General features: G+C 46.0%; 1 protein-coding gene across 3 annotated transcripts in view; it reads right to left on the reverse strand.

Moving 5' to 3' along the window:
* Positions 1-581: 581 nt before the first annotated feature.
* Positions 582-20426, reverse strand: part of Bace2 (beta-site APP-cleaving enzyme 2) — a 93614-nt gene continuing 73769 nt past the window's right edge. For 2 of the 3 annotated variants that reach the window (XM_023715920.1, XM_004631792.2), the window contains exon 9: positions 582-5989. In XM_023715920.1, the coding sequence (XP_023571688.1) occupies positions 5736-5989 (254 nt within the window). In that variant the 3' untranslated portion in view covers positions 582-5735. Of the gene's footprint in view, positions 5990-6332; positions 6822-20426 lie in introns of those variants that run through there. The other variant, XM_023715921.1, reaches the window with a different exon arrangement.

Consider the following 20426-nt stretch of genomic DNA (forward strand, 5'->3'; position numbering starts at 1 on the left):
GAGCTTGGAGGGGACAGAGCTGGCTGCAAGCCCAGCATGCACACTTCTAGCTCTGCTCTTCCCAGCAGAGGTCTCTGAGCTGGTCTCCTTGGTAATGAAAAACATCATCTGTACGGGCTCCTGGGACTACAGGCAGCCAGCCCCTTCCAGCCCTGTCCTTTCGTCCTCAAGACAGAGCTGGACTGTCCCACCTAGTCCTTCAGACCAGCTGACTGTGCCTTTTCAACATAATTTAAAATACATATTTAGATACAAGGTCTTACTCATGGGGCTTGAAGTTGGGGACCTTCCTGCCTCAGCCTTCCAGAGTGCTGGGATTACAGACATGCACTACCACACCCAGCTTTTCAGTTCTGTGTCTACAGGTGGTTCTCTCTGTGCAGTTTCTAGTCTCTAAAGGTCTTTATTCTTTTTGTTCTGTATCTCAATCATCCGGCCAGAGCCCTTCTCCACATAGCTTTGTCTCATGTCTCCCTCCACCTACTTGGTTGCTGTGGAACTAAGAGCCCAGGATTGTCACCGGGAACAGCTTCTAAGGTGCCATTCTAGACAGGTTTCAAAAACATTCCAAGCCCAACAAGTTGTAGGTATTATTTATTCAAATAATTCAACATGGTTTATTTCTTTTTCAATGATATACATCTGAAATCAGTGGAACATACAAGTATAAAAATAGGTTTATTTTAGAAAACTCCAGTTCTGAAGGGCACGATTGTTGAGGTGTATGTCCATGGCTACAGAGTCGCTTCTAAGATGAAGTGGACCCCTCTGTACCCTGTCTCTCATTCTGATAATAACTTGAATTAAAGTCGCTTCAGGGTCCTGGAAATAGAGCAGACTTCTCAAAGGGAAACAGAAAATAATTTTAAGCTTTCTCAGAAATACAAGTTACACTTAAGGATCACATGGTAAAGGATGCAAACCCAAGATATACACAAAATGCATTTTGCAAAGCAGTGCTTTTGGCATCTTTGAAGAATCCAGTGCCTGTCTCAGAGCTTTTCCACCAGAACCAGGACCTCATCCACCACTTTAAGGAAAGATGGGCAGCTCTGTTCAAGGTCTGGATGCAAGCATTTAAACTTCCGTAATATTTAACAGTGCAACTTAAAAGAAACAGTAGGAAATTAAACATTTTAGGTAACAGCAAGTCAGCATTTGATTTGCAAACCCTCTGCAGTCAGCCTTGCACGGAGTCGATGCTACGAGGCACCACACCCACAATCCAGAAAATAGAACACTCCAGATCCTAATCTTACATCTGTACCAACAAAAACCATGAAAAAGAATTGCTCACAAATTTTATTTTGTGTGATTTTTACATAGATTAATAGATCCTTACTTCTTCACACGCACCCCCCCCCACTCCCACACATTTAGCCCACTGTTCTGGGCACTTGCTTCAGCAGCTCTGGTGTCCTCTTCCCTGAGTGTCTTTTTAAGAGGTGTGATCAAAAATACGGTAAATGCTGCTGCCAAGTTCCGTCCAGCGGAAAGGAACGGAGGTGTGTGAAAACAGGACACTGTGCCCTCAGTCGCCTCACTCCTAATATCTGGCACTGTGTGACTTCTGCCTGTTCTCCAAAGCTGACATGACCTTGAAAGGGAAATATTTTGCATCAATTCAGGACACTGAGGCAGCTGTGATAATGCAACTAGACACCCAGGAGAGAGGATGCCAGAGCTGCTGCAGGACGGGGCCAGGACAATGAGTGTGGAGTGGGGAGCATCTGGAGGAGAGGGGTGGCAACACGCCTTGTACTGCCACAAATGTGAAGACTTTTTGGCACTCACCGTACTTTCTGATTGCACTGCTGTGGCCCAGGTGCTGGGCGTGGGCACCATGTGAGGTAGACTACTTTTCCTGGTTGTTATTCAAATGATGCTCCACTGTACAGGAAGGAAGTCTCCCTATTCTGCTGCTGTGGTTCCCAGAGACGAGGTCTGCATCTGTCACTGTGGGCCAGGTCAGAACTCATCAGAAAGCCCTGTGGTGTCTCCTGCGTCCTTATGAGTAAAGGCTCTGTACGAACCACAGAGCAGCACATTCTGGAAGACCTGGGGTCCAGATGTCACATCTGATCACCAGAGATCCCAGGGAAGCTGGCCAGAGGGGAGATGTGGCCGTCTACTGGGGTCATGGTGACCTCTCAGCACACTGAGGAGCCAGGTCTCTGGACGACCCACTCTGGGAGACACACATCATTACCAGTCTCAGCTTTGGTGTGTGTCCCCCCTCCCAGACTGTGGCACAGGCCTTTACCACCACTGTAAGCCTCGCCCACACACACCTGCCCAGGGCGCTGGCCCAATCCAAGAGCTCACTGTAGCACATTCCTGCACTCCATCTGCGCTGACCCTGGGCAAGACTGGGGTGTGTGCACAGGTCTCCTGGACCTGGTCAGGGTGCCAAGGCACAGGGCCAACCTGAGAGGAAAATGTAAAGGCTGACAGGAGGGACTATCCCCTTCCTGGATGCTTAGACCCCAAAGGGAACTGGGTGACACCCCTGGGCCACCATTTTCTACCCTATGAACTTCTCAGGCTGCAGCCTAGAGCCCACATCCAGGCCTGTGTCCTACTTCAGGAGTCCAGCAACTCGAGATTTATGACAACAGCCACACTCTAAATACACTGTGACGCGAGCTTCCCTTCACCTCACATTTTCTCTTTGATCAATGGTCTGTTGGGAAAATCCCTAAAAAATAGACTGGCAAACACTTGCATAGAGACGTGTCCACAGAGTCCTGGGGTGTCAGGGTGTCCACTGTGGTGATGATTGCAGGCTGAGGGGAGCAAGCTCTTTTCTGGCTCCTGTCTGCCCCTTCCCCAGACCCTGGGTTTTACCAAGTTCCCATGATCCTTCACTCTCTGGAAGGAACTGGCCCTCGTTGGCTTGGGCAGTCACCCTGTGCCGTCAGTGCTGTCCGTGCATGACTCCAGCTTGTGTACTCTTGGTTGGAGGCTTGTGGCTCTGTGAAGCCACTCGGATCTCCACCAGACTCTGCAACCTTAGGGGCAAGAAAAAAATCTGTGCATGCTTGGAATGAAAGTGTTTTCCAAGAGCCAGTCCTGCTTATTTCGCTAGCATACTTTTTACTGCATTTTTATTTTCCTCCCCTCAACTCTCAAAATGTATTTTTCTGGGTTGATATTTAACTTGTAAACTGCTACAAGTCCAAAAGAGATGTATAAAATAATTTCTGTGATGTACAGTTTTCCTGGCACTAAGAACATAGTACGTTTCTTGGCAAACCCCACAGTTTTACATTTTATGGTATGTTTTTCCCTTAAAAAGTATTCTAGTGGCAGGGTTGCCTCTGAGTGGTTCTCTAATCAATTCTAATAAGTTTGTGCAAGAGAAAACACATAGGATTCCACTAATAAGGATAAAGTCTTCAGAACTCAATTATTCTTGGCGAGTGCTGGGCAGAGATTTATTCCCAGGGACATGGGGTGGCAAGAAGCCAGAACTCAGGACGGAGCATGTGTGCCTGCTCTACCGAGTGGGGAAGGAGAAAGAGGAATTTCATAAATCCCCTTTTTAAATTAAGGACTAAGATAATCCCTCTTCATCGCTTACACAAGAGAATGGAAGCCCAAATCACAACTGCCTTTCAAAATCTATCACCCCACGCTCTGTAGAGAGCTTAACGCCATCTTGCTGTGAATGCCTTGTACAATTCTGACCAGCTGCGGATCCCAACTTCATCTCCAGCTGAAACTTCTGGGCTTTAGGATGGATCAGGCAAAGTCTTTCCCAATTCAGGGGCAGGATGGCCCAGAACAGTCCCCATGTCACCTGCAGGGCATCTGCTTCCCTTACGCTGAGAGCTCTGGTGCCCGTCATACGTGCTTCTTTTAAACCGCATGAGAGAAAAACAACGGGATTGATCCCAGGCTCATTTCTTGATGTGATTATAAACAGTTTTAGTTACTAAAGGCAGAGTTTCATTTCTGACTTCTAAATAAGTTATCAGGAAGGAAAAACACTGTCCTATTGAAACGAAGACTGTCCACTTCAAAACATCCACTTCTCACCAGAGAGCTGATGGTTCCAGAAACAACCATGTTCTGGCATTTTCCATGGTGAACTGCAATGGGAACTGCCTCCGTCCAAGGGCTGCCACCCCCTTTCCCATTCACAGAAGACCACCCTGTGGGTCTGCTAAGCAGAGGATGCAAGAGCACAGCTCCAGAAGGCTGGGTGCCACCATCGCACTTCTGATGTCCCCCATTCAACTGTGTAGTTCCTTCTTCTTGCTAAGGGACACTTTTGTAATTTAAGTGTCGTGTTCAAACATCCCATCCAACAGCATAAAGCAGGTACATCTGATAAGGAATACAGAGCACTGTGCCCAACATCATCCCCTGCCAAGAACAGGTCTGGCTGGCCTCGGGATTCCAGGACAGCACCTCGAGCCTGCCGCACCAGCAGGGCTTCAATCCCTCCTATTGTTCAGGAACTCAGATGTCTTGCTGCAAAGGATGAGGCATGGCCTTGGGGGAACCACAAGAAGGTGGCGAGGATAAAAGGCTCCACCATCCTTTGGCAAAGGCTTCACATAAATACTGGTAGGGGCTATGCCCCCCACACAGGGACATTACTGAACCCTGTCTCTAAAGCCAAGCACATCAAAGGGAGGAAGGCAGAGGTCACCCGGCTCACTGAATGATTCTGATGGCACCCTCGAGCCTGAGCGGGCTGCACAGGAACCGTGGAAATGACGCCACACCTGGAAGCTTCTTGCCCACCAGCTGGTCAGAAGCCAGGGCAACTGACTATTTCTCTGTCCCCCAGAGGGTAATAACAAGCTACTTTCAGAGAAGATTTGGAGAGAGAAATGACACTAGTGACATAGACTTTGTGACCCTTATCAAAGCACTATGTATCCAGAGCAACTGTAAGTGGGTGTGGTCACACCAGCTAGACCATGCAGAGAGGAGGGATCTTGTGGAGTCAGGATGCCCTCACCCCACCATGCCCAGGGCCCTCGGCAAAACCACAGAGAGGCAGTGCTTTTACTTTTACACTAACCACACCACAGGAGTGTTGTTGCAGGCAAATGCCTGTCATCCCACGCCCCTGAGGGGCACAGACCTCTGTCTACAGGAGAGGCTGGTATGGGTAGGCTGACGTCCTGGAAGGCACCACCCCAGCTGGGCCCAGGGACCCACCAAAAGCTGGGAGAGAGTAAGGTGGCCCCACTCTCAGCGCCTCCTCCGGGCTCATTTCTCGGCCATCGTGCTGTCTTCTTGCCACCCTGACCCAGGGTCAGGCCTGCTGCAAGCTGCCCTGAAATGCAGTTAACACAAAAGCTTCCTACCAGCGAAGCACGTTAGAAGCCACACAGACTGAGGCTCCGGGGGCCGGAGTGAAGATGACTGGCAGCGGCTTATCACGGCCTGCTTTGGTGGCACATCTAGAATGCCTGGCATTACCCGTGCCATAAGCCCGAAGCCCAATTCACTCTGTTTTGGTTTAGAATAAGGCATTTCTCTTTTATTATTATTATTATCATTTTTTTTTCCCCTTGGAAGTAGAAAAGAAAAGGTGGAAGCTTAAAATTAAGACTAATCAAGACACTGGGAACGTGGAGGCGTCCGGGAGCAGAACTGAGCTGCAAGATGCACGCGCAGAAGGAGAACCCTGCCGGCGCCGGCGCCACCTGCTGTCCTGGAGTTGGAGGAGCCGGAGTCCAGGTCGCCAGGCCTGCTGCAAGTGGCCCTGCGCTTCACTTCCAGCGATGCCTGACCAGAGAGGACTCATCATTGATGACCTCGGGGTCACGGGGCATGTGGCGGCACCGGAAGGGCAGCAGCAGCAAGATGAGGAGGATCAGGAGGATGAGCCCACAGGAGCTCATGAGCGCATAGGACACGATCCACAGGACAGGCTCATGCAGAGAGTGCGAGGGGACACAGTTGCTGGCGATGCCTTCAGTGGAGAAGGGCCCGGACACCTCAGACACGGGGACGCCTGCGAGCTCTGTGGAGACAAAGTGGGGGTCAGAGCTGTGAGATGGGCAGGCCCCTCAGCCCCTGGCGCTGCTCATGGGTCATGACAGCCAAGGGAGGGCTGGGGACAGCATGCTCCAGGGCTTCGTGTGTGGAGACTCCAGGGGTGAGGACACAGGGCTTCTTGTGAGCCTAGGGTCATTCCAGTTCTGGGAAAGAGCAGTGGATCTTTCGGCAGCCTGCCAAATCCAAACTTTTTATTGTGTGGTTTGGGGACTGACTCCAGGGCCGTCACACTGAGTTGCATCCCCAGCCCTTTTTACTTTTTATTCTGAGACAGGATTCTCACCGATGCCGTTCAATTGCCTGGGCTAGGTTTGAAGCTGTAATCCCGCTTCAGCATCCCAGAGTTCTGGGTGGGCACATTCTTTATGGGGGCTCCCAGTGCACTGGATCAGACCAGCTCCAGAGACAAACACCCCACCACCCACTTTCATCCTATGTCACTCTCCCTGGGTCTGCAAGGCCTCAGACTTGGCGAGGTCACTAGTGCAGCTCCTAACCACACCAGGGAAACTGGAGACATCACCTGGCAACTTTGCTAAAGGGATTTGGCAGAAAAGGAAAGGGGCAAATGGTTTCTTAGCGCACATTTAGGGAAGATCCAGAGATTTCGGGTACCCACATTAGGCTTATCTGCCCTTTCTGGAATACAACAGCTCAAACTTTATTTGGAAAGAGAAAGAAGCAAGCTTACTTATTTGGCTTCCTCATATCAACTAAGAAATGCCTGCACCAGGTAAAGGAAATAACATCACTCCACATGAATTTTTCTGTGAACAGAAACATCAGAATCCTAAATCCTGTCAAATATGAACACTTTTGGTCGACCAAAGCCAAAGTCAAAAGAACAATACAGATGTGGCCTTAAAAATCATGGTTTCAAAATGTGGGGGACATGACTGGAGGTGGAGGTGCCCTTCTGCAATGCCAGCAATCTGGGAGGCTGACGCAGGAGGACTGTGAGTTCAAACAGCCTGGGCAGGTTAATGAGACCCTAGGGACATAGCTCAGAGCCCAGATCCTGGGCTTAGTCCCCAGTACTGGAAAAAGAGACAAATAAAGCAGAGGAGACAGACTTAGTTCATTTGTAAAGAAGACACTTTCTGGCTAACAGGGATTCTATGATATATGTTTTTCTCAAGGCCTGGGGAGAGGCGTGGTGAGCAGAAGCCCAGCAGTTAACTGGGCAGCAGAGCCCACAGCAGAGCCCGTCATAGACCCCTAAGTCAAGTCCCCTGCCGCTTCCTTTTGAACGAACTTAAAGTCTCCATGCTGTGGGGCTGGAGTGGGCATACACACTGTGGGGTGTGCAGCATAGAGGGGACATTTGGCCCTTCAGGGAGGAAGGCTGTCAGCCTTGGCCTATGGCAGGAACAGGCAGACAGCTAACCAACATTTTAAATGATGCAAAAGCAGTCATGTTCCTTACTGCAAAAGCAATATACATTTATGATAAGAAAGCTGAAACACAAAGAAATAAAAGCATACTCATAAATTCATCACTCAGAAGTAATCAATATGTGTACCTTCTTTTTTCTACGCATCAGCTTTTAAAAGCAAAAATGGAACTAGTAGAAGCTGTTGTTTTGTCAGCTACTTTCACAGGATAAGAATCGTACTGTTTAAGTCAGGCTGTTCTGATGACTATAAAAAGCCTACTAGGGCTACATTTCCCATTTGCCACTATAGTGGGGTCTTCAGGTGGACAACAGTGTTTGGGCAGGAATTTTTGATCCTATTCTTGATATCTTGATTTCTCTTTCAGTTCCTGACCTCCGCCAACTCATCAGCCACTGAGGAGACTGAGTTAGCACTGCACCCCCAGCTCAGTGTGGCTATGCCTGCATCCTGCCCATCCAGGAGGGCACAGAGTGTGTCGTCCACCTGACTTCGTAATTTACCACTCTTTGCTTGCAAGAAGGGCATAGCAGGAAAAGCATTATCAGCCATTTATGTTTTTATGATGATGTGTATCTTTCTGAGCAATTTTAAGAACACTTTACATGGCTAAAACTTTCAGGTTGCAGAAGTCTTTGCACTGTGATCCTTGACATTCTTCTTTTTTAAATACTCTTTATAAGTGGAGATACTTTTGTTTAAAATTTAGTACAGGATCTATAGGGTCTCACTAAATAGACTGGACTCATAGTGATCCTCCTGTGTATAGCTTTCCAAGTGCTGGGATTACAGTGCCACCATACCCAGTCTCAATCACCATCTCAGTGCGCCCTGGAGGTGGGGCCAGCACGGCAGGTCCGGGGATCGAATGCCTGACCCCTGGGTCTGCCTAAGCAGGCACTTTAATCTGCTGAGCTATTTGGCCAGCTCTAAGTGGAGATACTTTTGCGAGTAAAATGCTGATGAGGAAAAATGGGCTTTGTGGAAAGACACACGATGCCCCAGTGCAGAACAGCATGAAGACCTCAAAAACCACCTCTGCCTCAAGCAAGATGGATTCAGAGTCTGGATTCACCCTCCCAGTTGAAATAAATACAACACTGGACAAAATACACAAAAAGGGAGGGGTACAAATGAGGATTCTGGGACACCCCCCCCAAGATACCACCTTGAATTCCCAGGTGGTAGGTGACACAGGCTAGGGCTGCTGTCTGCTGAAGGGATGAGTAGAGACCCAGGACAGTCATCATTCCGAGAACTTACAGAGCAGAGTCACGCTAAGGAGAAGGCCTGGGGCCTCCGGTCTCTGGCTGTGCGCAGTCGACCTCCTTGCCCACCTGTCCTGCAACCCCAGGTCCAACCCACCTCAGATTGAACACACTCAGGAAGAGTGGAGTCTGTCCTAAACAGGTGCACACTCTCCCCTTCCTCCTTCCACATATAGTACAGTATAAAGCCTGCTTCCAAAGCATTTGTGTTGCTTTAGGTATTATGAACAATTTGGAAATAAGCTGAAGTACAGGGAAGATGTGCACAGGTTCTTTTTTATTCCTTTTTTTTTTTTTTAATTTTGTTGAGAAACAAAATGCAATGGGGCAGTTTCAAAACCGATTAGGACATAACCACTAAGAAGAATATATGCAGTGTATTATTTGTTGAAACTGTACTTCTGATTTGATTGGAAACTGTCTCATTGCTATCTGTTTATCAATAAAACTTTGAAAAAAAATAAAAAAAACCCGATTAGGACAGTTTCCATAATTAATACATTGCATATTGTTGTCTTCATAGTGATTATTCATAGTACAAGATGCAGATGTGATATCCTGTCCAAAGAGTATTAGTACAAATCTTTCTTCTCATAGAATTAAGAGAAGTGCACAGGTTCTACACAAATACTACCATGCCATTTTATACATGGGGCTGAGCATCCTTGGATTCTGGTAGCTGTTGAGGTCCAGGAAACAATGCCCCCAGATACTGCCTGACAACAACTCCAGCCACAACAATGGTACCAGAATGCTGAAAGCCAGTGCAAGGATTTGCTGGGGCAGGGGCCAGAGCTCACGCAGGGCTGAGCACTCCCAGCTGGTTTCTGTTTACTCTGTTCCTCTGAGCCAAGACAAAACCAGCAGACACCACTCAGAGATCTTGCCTTTGTAATGGGAAGAACTATAAGACACTGGTCTGATTCTCTCTGAGAAAGGTTAGAAGCAAAATAAAAAAAGCACAAACTTTTTCTAAGTAGATTAATTGAAACCTAGAACAAATATGTAGAATATTTGAAAATATTCAGCAGTCAGCAGGGGAAAAGTCACAGTGTATCTGATACAAACTGAACAGAGCAGTCTGAGAGGTTTCCATGCAAGCAGGTGCCATTTCTCATGGTCCTCAGCCAGGAAGCCAGCACCAAGGCCCTGGCTAATTTCTTTCTTTTTTATTTTTATTTTTAAATCATTTATTTGGTACCGAGTCTTGCTATGCAGCTTGGATTCATAGTGGTTCTCCTGTCTCAGCCTCCCCAGCACTGGGATTATAGAAATGTGCCAACATGCCAGGTTTCAGTGACCAGCATGGCACTGGGTCAGTGTGGCATGCGGTACTGGGGATCAAATCTGGGTCCTTGTGCTGGCCAGGCAAGTGCTTAGACTTCTGAGCTATGTCCCTGAGCCTACAACAGTTTTTCTGCATCATCCCAGCTGACCATGGACTGAACCTCTGATACCATCAGCCAAAATGAATCTTTCTTCCTTTAACTTGGTTCTTCTCAGGGATTTGTTGCAGCAACAGAAAGCTGGCTAACACAGGCCTATCTCCACATCCCCTGTTGACAGGGATTAGATTTCAACATATGAATTTTGTAGGGTCATAATCCTTCAATCCACATCATTGATTTGCAAGGAAACAGGAAAGCACAATTTATAATTCCCACACAGAAGCAGGGAAACACAATTCATAATAAGAAAAATCAATCCAGTAAAATTTAACAGGAAATTACAGAACTGATAGTGTTAAGAGACAGGATATTAGGGCTATTACCACCCCTGTATTCTACTCAGGTAGCAGGAGGAAATATTAAACATGTTAAAGCCATAGAAGATATTAAAAGACCTCAATCAAACCTCTAGTTGCAACACAGAATATGCAAGACACACTGTGCGCTGGTGGTATTAATAGCACAGTCTACACTGTGGAGAAACACTAATCAACTTACAGATAGCACAGTGGGGACCATGCAAAATGACACAGAGAATACTGAAAACTACATAGAACACTTGTATATGGGGATGATTTTAAGCTGTTACACTATGTCATGTCAGGGCTCAAAAGAGGGGAAGAGGTGGGAGAAAGCACACTTGAAGACATAATAACCAAAGTTTCTCAAATTTGATAGAAACTATAAATGTATAGATCCAAGAGGTTCAAAGAACCCCAAGATTTAGAAATACTGAATAGAATACCCCAGTGAATTGGGGAAGATCAGGAGTAAGTAGAAAACCCTTGAAGCTGAAAGAGAGAAAAAAGTGATACTTGGAAAGGAACAGTAATGAGTATTACAGAGATTTCACAGAAGAAACAACATAAGCTAGAAGACAATGGAGCAGCAGCTTCAAAAGTAAAGTGTGGGGGGAAAAACCTATCAACCTCGAACTCTATAACTAGCAAAGGTATCCTTTAGAAATGAAGATGATAAAAGGAGATTTTCATATGTATGCAGCTTAGTGCTCATTTCAAACAGGTCTTCAATCTAAGAAAGCCCTTTGAGCAACAGAAAAAGATACCCAAAAGAACTTGGGTCTACGCAAAGGGACAATGGCACAGAAATGTAACTGTATAGCCAGTTATGTGATCTTTATTTTTAATTTTATATATGTGAAAAGAAAGTTGAACTATTAAAACAGAAACAATGACAAGGTGCTGGGTAGTATATAACAGGTACCTGACAGTGACAATAAAAGGCAGAAAGGGAAAAAGCAGACATGTGCCACTGTAGGCTCGCAGACTACAGAACGTGGTCCGCAGTGAGAAGATAAAAATGTGCCTTGGCTCATAAACTTGAGTCTATGACTCTTCTTGCAAATTGAGTTAGATGAGAACCCAACCAAATTCAATGGTTAGATTCAGTGTTGACATTCTGGAGAAATCTGATTCAGTTCTTAGCCAGTTCAGTTATTATATTATACTCAAACAACAACAGTAGAAGTTATAAGTAACATCCTGGTCAAGGGGAGAGAGAAAGAGAGAGACTATAGACAGATAAATAGGTGGACAAGAGAAAGAAAGGATTCAATCAAAAAGAAGGTAGTGAAAGAAGAAAAGGAATGGGGAACCTACTAAGAAAGAGAAAACAAATACAGGCTGAACATCCCTCATGAGAAAACCCTCAAATCTGTAGTCCTGCAAAATTCTGGAAAACAAGGTCACAAGCAGAAAATTCCACAGTTGATCTTATAGGATGGGTGAGAGTTAAAATGTAGGTACAGTAAAAAGATTATATGAAGCTATCGTTAGCTATGTGAGTAGGTGTGGATGAAACACAAATGAATTTCATGTTTAGATTTGAGTTCCACCCTAAGACATTCCATTATGTGTACATATACATTTTAAGATCTGTAAACATCTGAAATCCAAAATAGTTTTGGCTCCAAACATTTGAGATAAAGAGATGCTGAACCTGCAGTGAGGACCTTGACTTAGAGCTGCATCCACCACCACATTAAATACAAGCAGTCTAAAAGAAGGGCTGGCTTTTTCTTTTTTGCCTGAAAGGATCCAGACAGTAATTAGGTTAGGCTTTTAGTGTTATGTACTCATTTTCATTTCCCCCCAACTCTTTAAAAATATAAAAATTCCAGTTCATAGGTCATATAAATATAAGCTACATGCCAGATTTGGTCTATAGGCTATTGTTTGCCAACCTCCAGCCTAAATGCCCTAATTAAAAAGCAGAGATTGTCAAATTAGATAAAAAGACCCAACTTCATGCTGCCTCTAAGAAACCCAATCTCAGTATAGACTCAAACAGATTAAAAAGGTAGAAAAGGACTCTATACTATAATACTCAACCCAAACAACTTACGAAGCACAGGTTTACATTAGGCTGTGATGCCAGTCCATGGTTAGCTGACTGGAAGGCTGCAATGGCATAAGGAAAGATCATCATGATGGAAAGCCACTCAACCTGAGGCAGCAAGAAAGCAGAGCGAGAGGGGCGGAGCCAGGCATGAGCTGCACACAACCTATGGCACAACCTCAGTGACTGCCTCCAACTAGGCCCTACCTCCCGACAGATGAATCCTCCAATGGATTCAGCTCCCTGGACAGCCAATCACCAGCCAGCACCTGAGATTATGGGGACACTTCTAATAGAAATCACAATGCCATAATGACATAAGGAAAGAATATTTGATTCATCAGTAGGACACAATAACACTAAACATCTTTGCACCTAATAGCAGTTTCAAAAATCAACAAACAAGTATCATGAAACTTAAAAGGGACAGATCTACCCACAAATACACTCAGAAAGGCCACACCCCTTTCTCAGTAATACAGCAAGTGGACAATGAGTTGTGACACCCAATATCTGAACAATGCCTTCAGCTACTGTCACAGGCTTTGGTTCTCTGGCCACGGCAGCAGAACACAGCTGTTCTCAAGAGTATGTGGTGCATTTACCACAGCTATTTATTTTCTGGGTCCTAAAACAAATTCAATGAATGTGAAAGGGTTTAATTCACAGGTACTATGTGCCCCGACCATTGTAAAATTCAACGAGGGAACAATAACAGAAGGTTGTCAGGAAATTTCTCAAGTATTTGGAAACAAAACAACATCTCTTTAAAACTATAAAATCTCCAGAAGAAAACACAGGAAGGAATCTGCATCCTTGGATAGGCAAAATAATTTCACAGCTACATCACCAAAAATAAAAAAGACACTAATAAATTTGATTTCATCAAAATTATAAATTTCTCTTTCAAAGACAATATCAAGACACTAGGAAGAGCAGGAGACAACGCTGGCAAGTTGCAATTCTGACACAGGTCTTGCATCCTCCACATCTGAAGAACTCTGAAAACTCAACAACGAAAAACTGAATTCAATATGGGAATCCACAAGAAAATTTAAAAGATATTTCACCAAAAAGAAGTGTCTGAATTGTAAGTAAGCTTCTAAAAATATGTTCAAGATTACTAGTCATTAGAGAAATGCAAATTAAAGCCACAATAAGATACTGGTGAATACATATTTTTTTTTGCGGGGGGTACCGGGGATTGAACTCAGTGCCCTGCACTTGCCAGGCAAGCACTTAATCTGCTGAGCTATCTCCCCGGGCCCTGGTGACTACTTATTAAAATAAAATTAACCATATCAAATGTGGGTGGGGATGTGTAACACTTAGTACTGGGAATTAAAGTGAGGTGACCACATGTTACACAGCAGCTTGGCAGAGTCTTAGGAAGTGAAGCACTTTCCCGTCCTGGGACCAGCCAGTCCCTCCCGGCTATGGATTCAGGAGAAACAGAAATACACATCTAAGGCTTTTTCAATCACAACAGGTGGCCCCTGGCTTCCAAGGACTCGATGGACAGTTTTCCCAACGTACGCTGGTAAGTGCCAGGACATCCTGGGCCCAGTGGAAGCTCGGTGTGCGGTGTGCTGTGCTAGGGGTTCAGTGCCTTTTCCCTGAAGTGGACAAGAGCATCTGTAACTCAGATGGATGGACTGGGATGTTCAGTGGTTGGGAAGCGTCTGCCATGTTCATGACAGCTCCACTTATGAGAGCGAAACGAAAAACACACTTCCACCAGGAAACCACTCAAGTTCACCAGCAGGTGAAGGAAGTAAACAAATCGGAGTACATCCACAGAATGAAGCACTGCTTGGAACTAAAAATGGGAGAACTACTGATGCATCAAATAAGAGGAATCTCAGAATAACTGTGCTGAGTGAACAAAGCCAAACAACAAGAAATACGCTCTGAGATCCCACTTCTGCAGAATCCCAGCAAGGAGGACAGCTGAAGAGGCGCTGGTCTCTGTGCTTCTGCTGACAGTTGTGAGGTTGCCTGCATCTGTACAGACCGATCAGATGGCGCCCCTCCGACGGCTTACTTTATCCCAAGCATCGCTCAAAGGCTGCTTAAAAAAATCCTAGGGATAAGGTGGTCAAAAATAGATCTGCCATATGAGGCAGCTCTCCTGCTTCTGAATATACATGTGAAGGAGCTGAAGTCAGGACAGCAAATCAGCACAGCTGCGGGAACTGCTTATCACAGCTCTGCTCACACAGGAGCTGACACAGGAATCAGCCCAGGTGCCAGCCACAGACGGACGGACGGACGGACGGACGGATGAAGGAAACGGGGGACACATGCTCTGTGGAGTATTATTCAGCCATTAAGAAGCATTTGCTGCAGAACACTTGGAAGTGGAGGGGGCTGAGTTAAGTGAAATGAGCCAAACACAGAGACGAGGACCACATGTTCCCTCTCAGGTGGAGAAGCTAAAAAAAGTGACCCTAAATGTAGAATAGTGAAATCTAGAGGCTGGGGCGGGTGCCAGCACGGGGAGCTCAGATTTGCTCAGTGCACCCCCTGACCCTGTTAAAACGCTCAATTTACTTGTGCTAATGATTCTTTTAAAAGCATTCCAAGGAACACATGGGGCATGATCACATTGAGGTTAAAAAAAGAAGAAAGAAAACCCACAACCCTCACCATCCACGCCAGCTTCTAGGAACCGATCTGAATGCTCGAGAGTCCACACACTTCCTTGGCGTGTGCTGTGGGATAACGAAAACGCAGAGAGCCCCAACAAAATCAAACTTACGCAACACGCATGCCATTACTGTGAGAGTCAGAAGTGGCATGTGTTTTCCTGTGAAGGGTTTTGAAAAACGCCCCCTGTTTAAGGCTGTCAGACAGAACACGCTAGCTGGAGACAACGGCATCCTTGTGTTCCAGAATTCGCTCCCTGGCATTGAAGAAAAGTGGATTTAATGATCCTGGAGGGCACTTCCTGGCTGGTCTGTACATCCCAGGCTCCTCTCAGCTATAGCCCCAAAGCAGGCTTCAGTCCTCTTTGCTAGATTCACAAATGGGAGACTACATTGCGCAGTGGTAGGGATGAGATCCCCGGAGAGACTTGGGTCTTGGAACCCAACTCCCTCAGTTAGCTGTGCAATCTTGGCTTAACTGTGAGCTGTGCAATCTTTTAAATTTAATTTAATTTACTGATGGATTGGTTTCCATACTAGGTATTGAACCCAGGGACACTCTATCACTAAGCTGCATCCCTAGTTCATTTTATTTATTTAAAAAAATTGAGACAATTTTTTGGCTGGCTTTGAGTCTGAGATCCTCCTGCCTTAGCCTGCTGAGTAGCTGGGATTACAGGTCTGCTTGCATCACTGCTCAGCTTGTCTGATCTTAACTCACTTCTTTAGGGAACATAATCACCCACAGAAGTTAGTCTTGCTGGAAGGATAACCAAGTTAACAGACACACAGCACTCAGTACAGCATCCCAGGTGAGTTGTCTTAGCAGACTCTCCCTGTTCTTGGAATGGTTGTTGTAATTCTCTCATCAGTGTCTTGGGCTACAATTGTAATTACATTTTTTTCTATGTTGTATCCCAAAAGGTTGGGACCTGGTCAATAATGAATACCTAGAGAAGACATACCATGCCTGCAGCTATAAAAAATGATATTGGCCAGGCCTTGTTCTCCAAATTGTCCTGTGAAGTTGGATATTCAGAACTGAGTCTTACTCTGGAGTTGCAGGGGTCCAGACCCAGGGCGACCATGTGGGACCACTGACTTCTGGGCCCCCATGTTGCCTTTTTTTTTTGTATTTTTGGAAAGGGTCTACAGGGTGTTCCGGTTCTCACTACTGGGTTGGACTCAGAGGGATCCGCCTAAGAGCTGGGATTACAGGCGTGTGCCACCACGCCCAGTCTCAATTGCCATTTCAGTGAGCCCAGGGGTAGGGCCGTCATGGCAGGCCCTGGGGATTGAACCCCCAGCCACTGTGCCTGCTTGCAGGCACTTTAATCTGCTGAGCTATTTGGGTGGCCCTTCATGTTGCCTTTTGTAAAGGAAGGCTCTGTGGCACCTGGCCTGTGAGTTTGGGTCTCATGTACAATCCAAGTGGAAAGCAGAGGCCCATCTCTAAAACTCTGTCCCTAACAGCTAACTCTCCTATTTTTAAACATGGGCAGGGAACAGATGATCATTTCCAACCCGTAGCGAGAAGAATTCAGTGAGCTGCCTGCCCAATCTACGAAGTGTTCCGAGTTGTACAAGCTGAAATCTCTACACTCGCGGGTGCTAAATGTCTTGGTCTATAAAAAGGGATGGTATTTCAGAAGCTCTGGATATACTAAGGGAACAGGGAGGTGGGGGTTTGATGCGATTATTTTCTTAGCTATAGGTGACACTAACTGGACAGCCCCAAGGCAGCAGAAAGTGGCGGCTGCGGACCCCAGCACTCAGGAGGGCTGGCTCCACATAGCCTCACCTCTGGCTCTGTGGGGTTTTTGGGCAGGGATGGGGCAACCTGGGCAGGGGCCAGCAGCAGGGAAGCATGTGGAGAATTTTTCCAAAATATCCACCACGTCCATGTGCTCTGGGAAAGCTGCCCAGGGTTTTGGGGAACCCTGTCAAGGAGGTTCCCCAAAGCCAACCCTCCCAGAGAAGGCCAACCTTGTAAGTTAAGAGTCACTCAACAAACATGAGTAATTATAAAACCCAAGCAAAAGATACTGAGAGAGGAAAGAATCCTCCTTTGGCTCCATCAGTTTGGATCTTTAACAGAGACATGAAGATAAAATGTAACCCCCAGTTTTTTTTTTTTTTTTTTTTTTTGAGGGGGTACAGTGCAGGGTATCATGCATGCTACACTTGCATTTATCACTAAGTTTTTCTTAAAGAAGTGAGTTCTCACTATGTGGCCTTGGCTGGCCCCAAACTCCGGAGCACCAGCGATTCTCCTGGTTCAGCCTCCTAAGCACCCACAGGCACCTGCCACCGTGCCCGGCTCCACTCCAGTTTCTAAACACGTAGCTGAGCCCAGAAATAAGAGCCATGTTTTGAGCAGAGTGTCTAGGGCTGAGGCCTCAAGGCACATGTGGGCGAGACTTGGCCCCTCAAGCCTCAAGCCACGATGCCTGCAGTAGCTGGGCCCATCCGTGCAAGGAGCTGTGGCAACTCTAACAAGGAAGCTGGCTCTGCCTGAGGTCTGGGGGCAGGGGAGCAGGGCAAGGAGGAAGCTCCCGTGACAGATGGAGCCCTTAGTGCTCCACCTCCAGCATAGCTGGCCTCTGAGTTTGTGCAGCTTGGTGCAGACATCCTCATGCTCCACATTTGAGGACACTCAGAAGAGACACATGCAAACACTGCTTTATGGGACACTTTTGATAACCCAAGGTTATGGTTTAGATCTAAAATGTCCCCCCATGGCTCAGGGGCTTAGATGGTGAATGGATCATCAGGGTACTGTACTTGCCAGAGGGGTCTTCTATGGATGAATCACAGCTGAATGACTGAGAATATCGGGGTGTGGGAAGAGGTGGCATGTCACTGTGTGTGACCTGGAAGGGTGCATTTTTGTACCTTGTCTGTCCTGGCTGCCATGCAGTGGGCAGCCGTCCTCTGCCGTGCCCTCTGCTGGGCCATTTCTACCCTGCAGCCAGGTGACCATGGACTGAGTCCACTGAAATCATGAGCCTCCTCCTTCAAACTGTGAGCACCAGGCATTTTGTCACAGTGATAGGAAAGTGACTGAGACACCAAGGCACAGCATGCTCTCCGAGAAGGGAGAAAGCACTGCCAATGAAGATGAGCTCAGAACAACTAAAAGGCAAAATAAACGAGTAAAGCAGCCCACCATGAGAGAAGAGCCAGCTCACATCGCAAAATGAGCTCACCAGCAAGAGCTGCTACACAGCTTTACACATGAGTTAAGAGTTTGAAGAGATGAGCAACTCACTACAATGCCAGATTTTAAAAGAAATCAATTCAAAATCTCAAAAGGAAGAGGTAAGAAAGCACAGCAGAAAAGCTTTGAAAAATAAATAGCAAAATGAACTAGTACTATAGCCAGATCAGTGAAAGAGAATAGAAAATTCAGAAATCAGTATCTATCTCTTGTACATGTACTGATCTTGGTATGTAATGATTGTGGGATTTCAAATGAGTGAATACTAATACTAAAGGTGGATTATTGATAAATGTTATAAGAACAATGGGGTGGTCTTCTTGGGGGGCAGTATAGTCTAGACATTCGACACAAGGAGAATCAAACACAGAAGATTCACATAAACAAAAATTCCTTCTAGTGAGAGAAGCCATTGAAAACATGACAGCAAACCCAAAAGCCTGAAAGAAAAAGACTGAAATATTTACATCCATAGAAGTAAACCTTTTTTTTTTTTTTTAACCCTTACATGTATCAGAAGCAAAGTTTAAAAAACCAACTATTGTGATACAAAGTACAGTTTTGGCCTTTACTTCCTACAACCTTTTATTAGACAAATACTTTACACACTCCCCCTACAGCTGCTGGCCTTCTGCACACGGACGCCCGTGGACACCGAGTGAGTGGACAGCCAACAGGGTGTTCACACGTTCTCCGCTGCAGGGCCCTTGGGTGGCTCTTCCTTTAGAGGAAACCACAAGCAGTCTCAAGTCACTGTAAAATGATCTATTGCTATAGTCCCTTTCTAAATGAGCTCCTGGGAAGCCGCGGCCCAGCCCTAGTGGGCATGCATTCACTTCTCCTCTGTAGCTACCTAAGGTGGACTCACTGGCTTGTAAAGCAGGTAACACTAACATAAACTGTAAATTTGCTTTTCTGTCCATCCTAAACACTTGAGGGAATCACAAATCCTTAACTTTAGGGCTAATGAGGGAATTTCCACAAGCCTACTCCACATATTATTCTCGGTGGTGAAGCACGAAAAATACTCCTACGGATACAGACCAAAGTGGCCCTTATCTCCACTTCTATTCAGCACTGTTGGAGAAGTCAGCATATACAAGATACATCAAGTATGAGAAAAGTCAGATTACAAGTGATTGAAATGGATTATTTGCAGATTATATGAACATGTAATGAGAAACCCAAATCACTTTAAAAACTCTTTAATGACAGAGGACTCAGTGAAGATTACATGCCTGCCCACCAAACCGCACAGTAGAAAATGCAATTTAAAATAATACCACTTACAGTAACAAGTAAGAACTAAGAGATACCTAGTAATAAGTCTATGTGTAAGGGTTTTTTTTTGGGGGGGGGAGAAAATTATAAAACATTGAGTACGACAAAGAGACATAAACAAATGAAGAAATTTAGCACATTCTTGGGGTAAAGATTTGATACAGTAAAAACCTGGTTTCCTTCCCAGTTAAAGTATAAATTCAGTGCTGTCTTAATTGACATCCCAACAGTATTTTCAGGGATCTTGATGAAATTAATTAAAAGGCAAAAACAGCCAAGACAATATTAGTGAAGAGCAAAGACATGTGTCAGTCCCTGCCCAGATACGGTCTTAAAATTACTGATATTAAAACCATATGATGCAGAGAGACAGAGAACTACAGCAGCCCCAGAGGGACAGAATACGTGGACTAAAAAATAGTCCACATATGTATGGGAGCTGGTATATGACAACGGTGCTATTTGTTATGTTTGGGGATCTAAAATGTTCCCTGAAATTCACAGCTGTTCAAAGGAGGGGAGACCCAGTCCTAGCCCAGGTCCAGTGAGTGTGTGGAGAGCTTCCTGCTACCTTTACTGCGCCAGCGGGACCAGTCCCAGCCCAGGCGCAGCATGGGCCGGACCCTCTCCCACCCCCTCAGGCCACCCCCCACCACTCCGCAGTACCTCCCCCACCCTCCTGCCGAGTAGGAATTTCTGCTGAGTTCCAGGAACCCTCAGACCCAGTCCTAGCCAAGGTCCGCAGTGGGAAGGAGCTGAGCACAGCAGCCAGACCTAAGCCAGA

The sequence above is a fragment of the Octodon degus genome, unplaced genomic scaffold, assembly GCF_000260255.1.
Source record: "Octodon degus isolate 3935 unplaced genomic scaffold, OctDeg1.0 scaffold00045, whole genome shotgun sequence".
Taxonomy (NCBI): Eukaryota; Metazoa; Chordata; class Mammalia; order Rodentia; family Octodontidae; genus Octodon; species Octodon degus.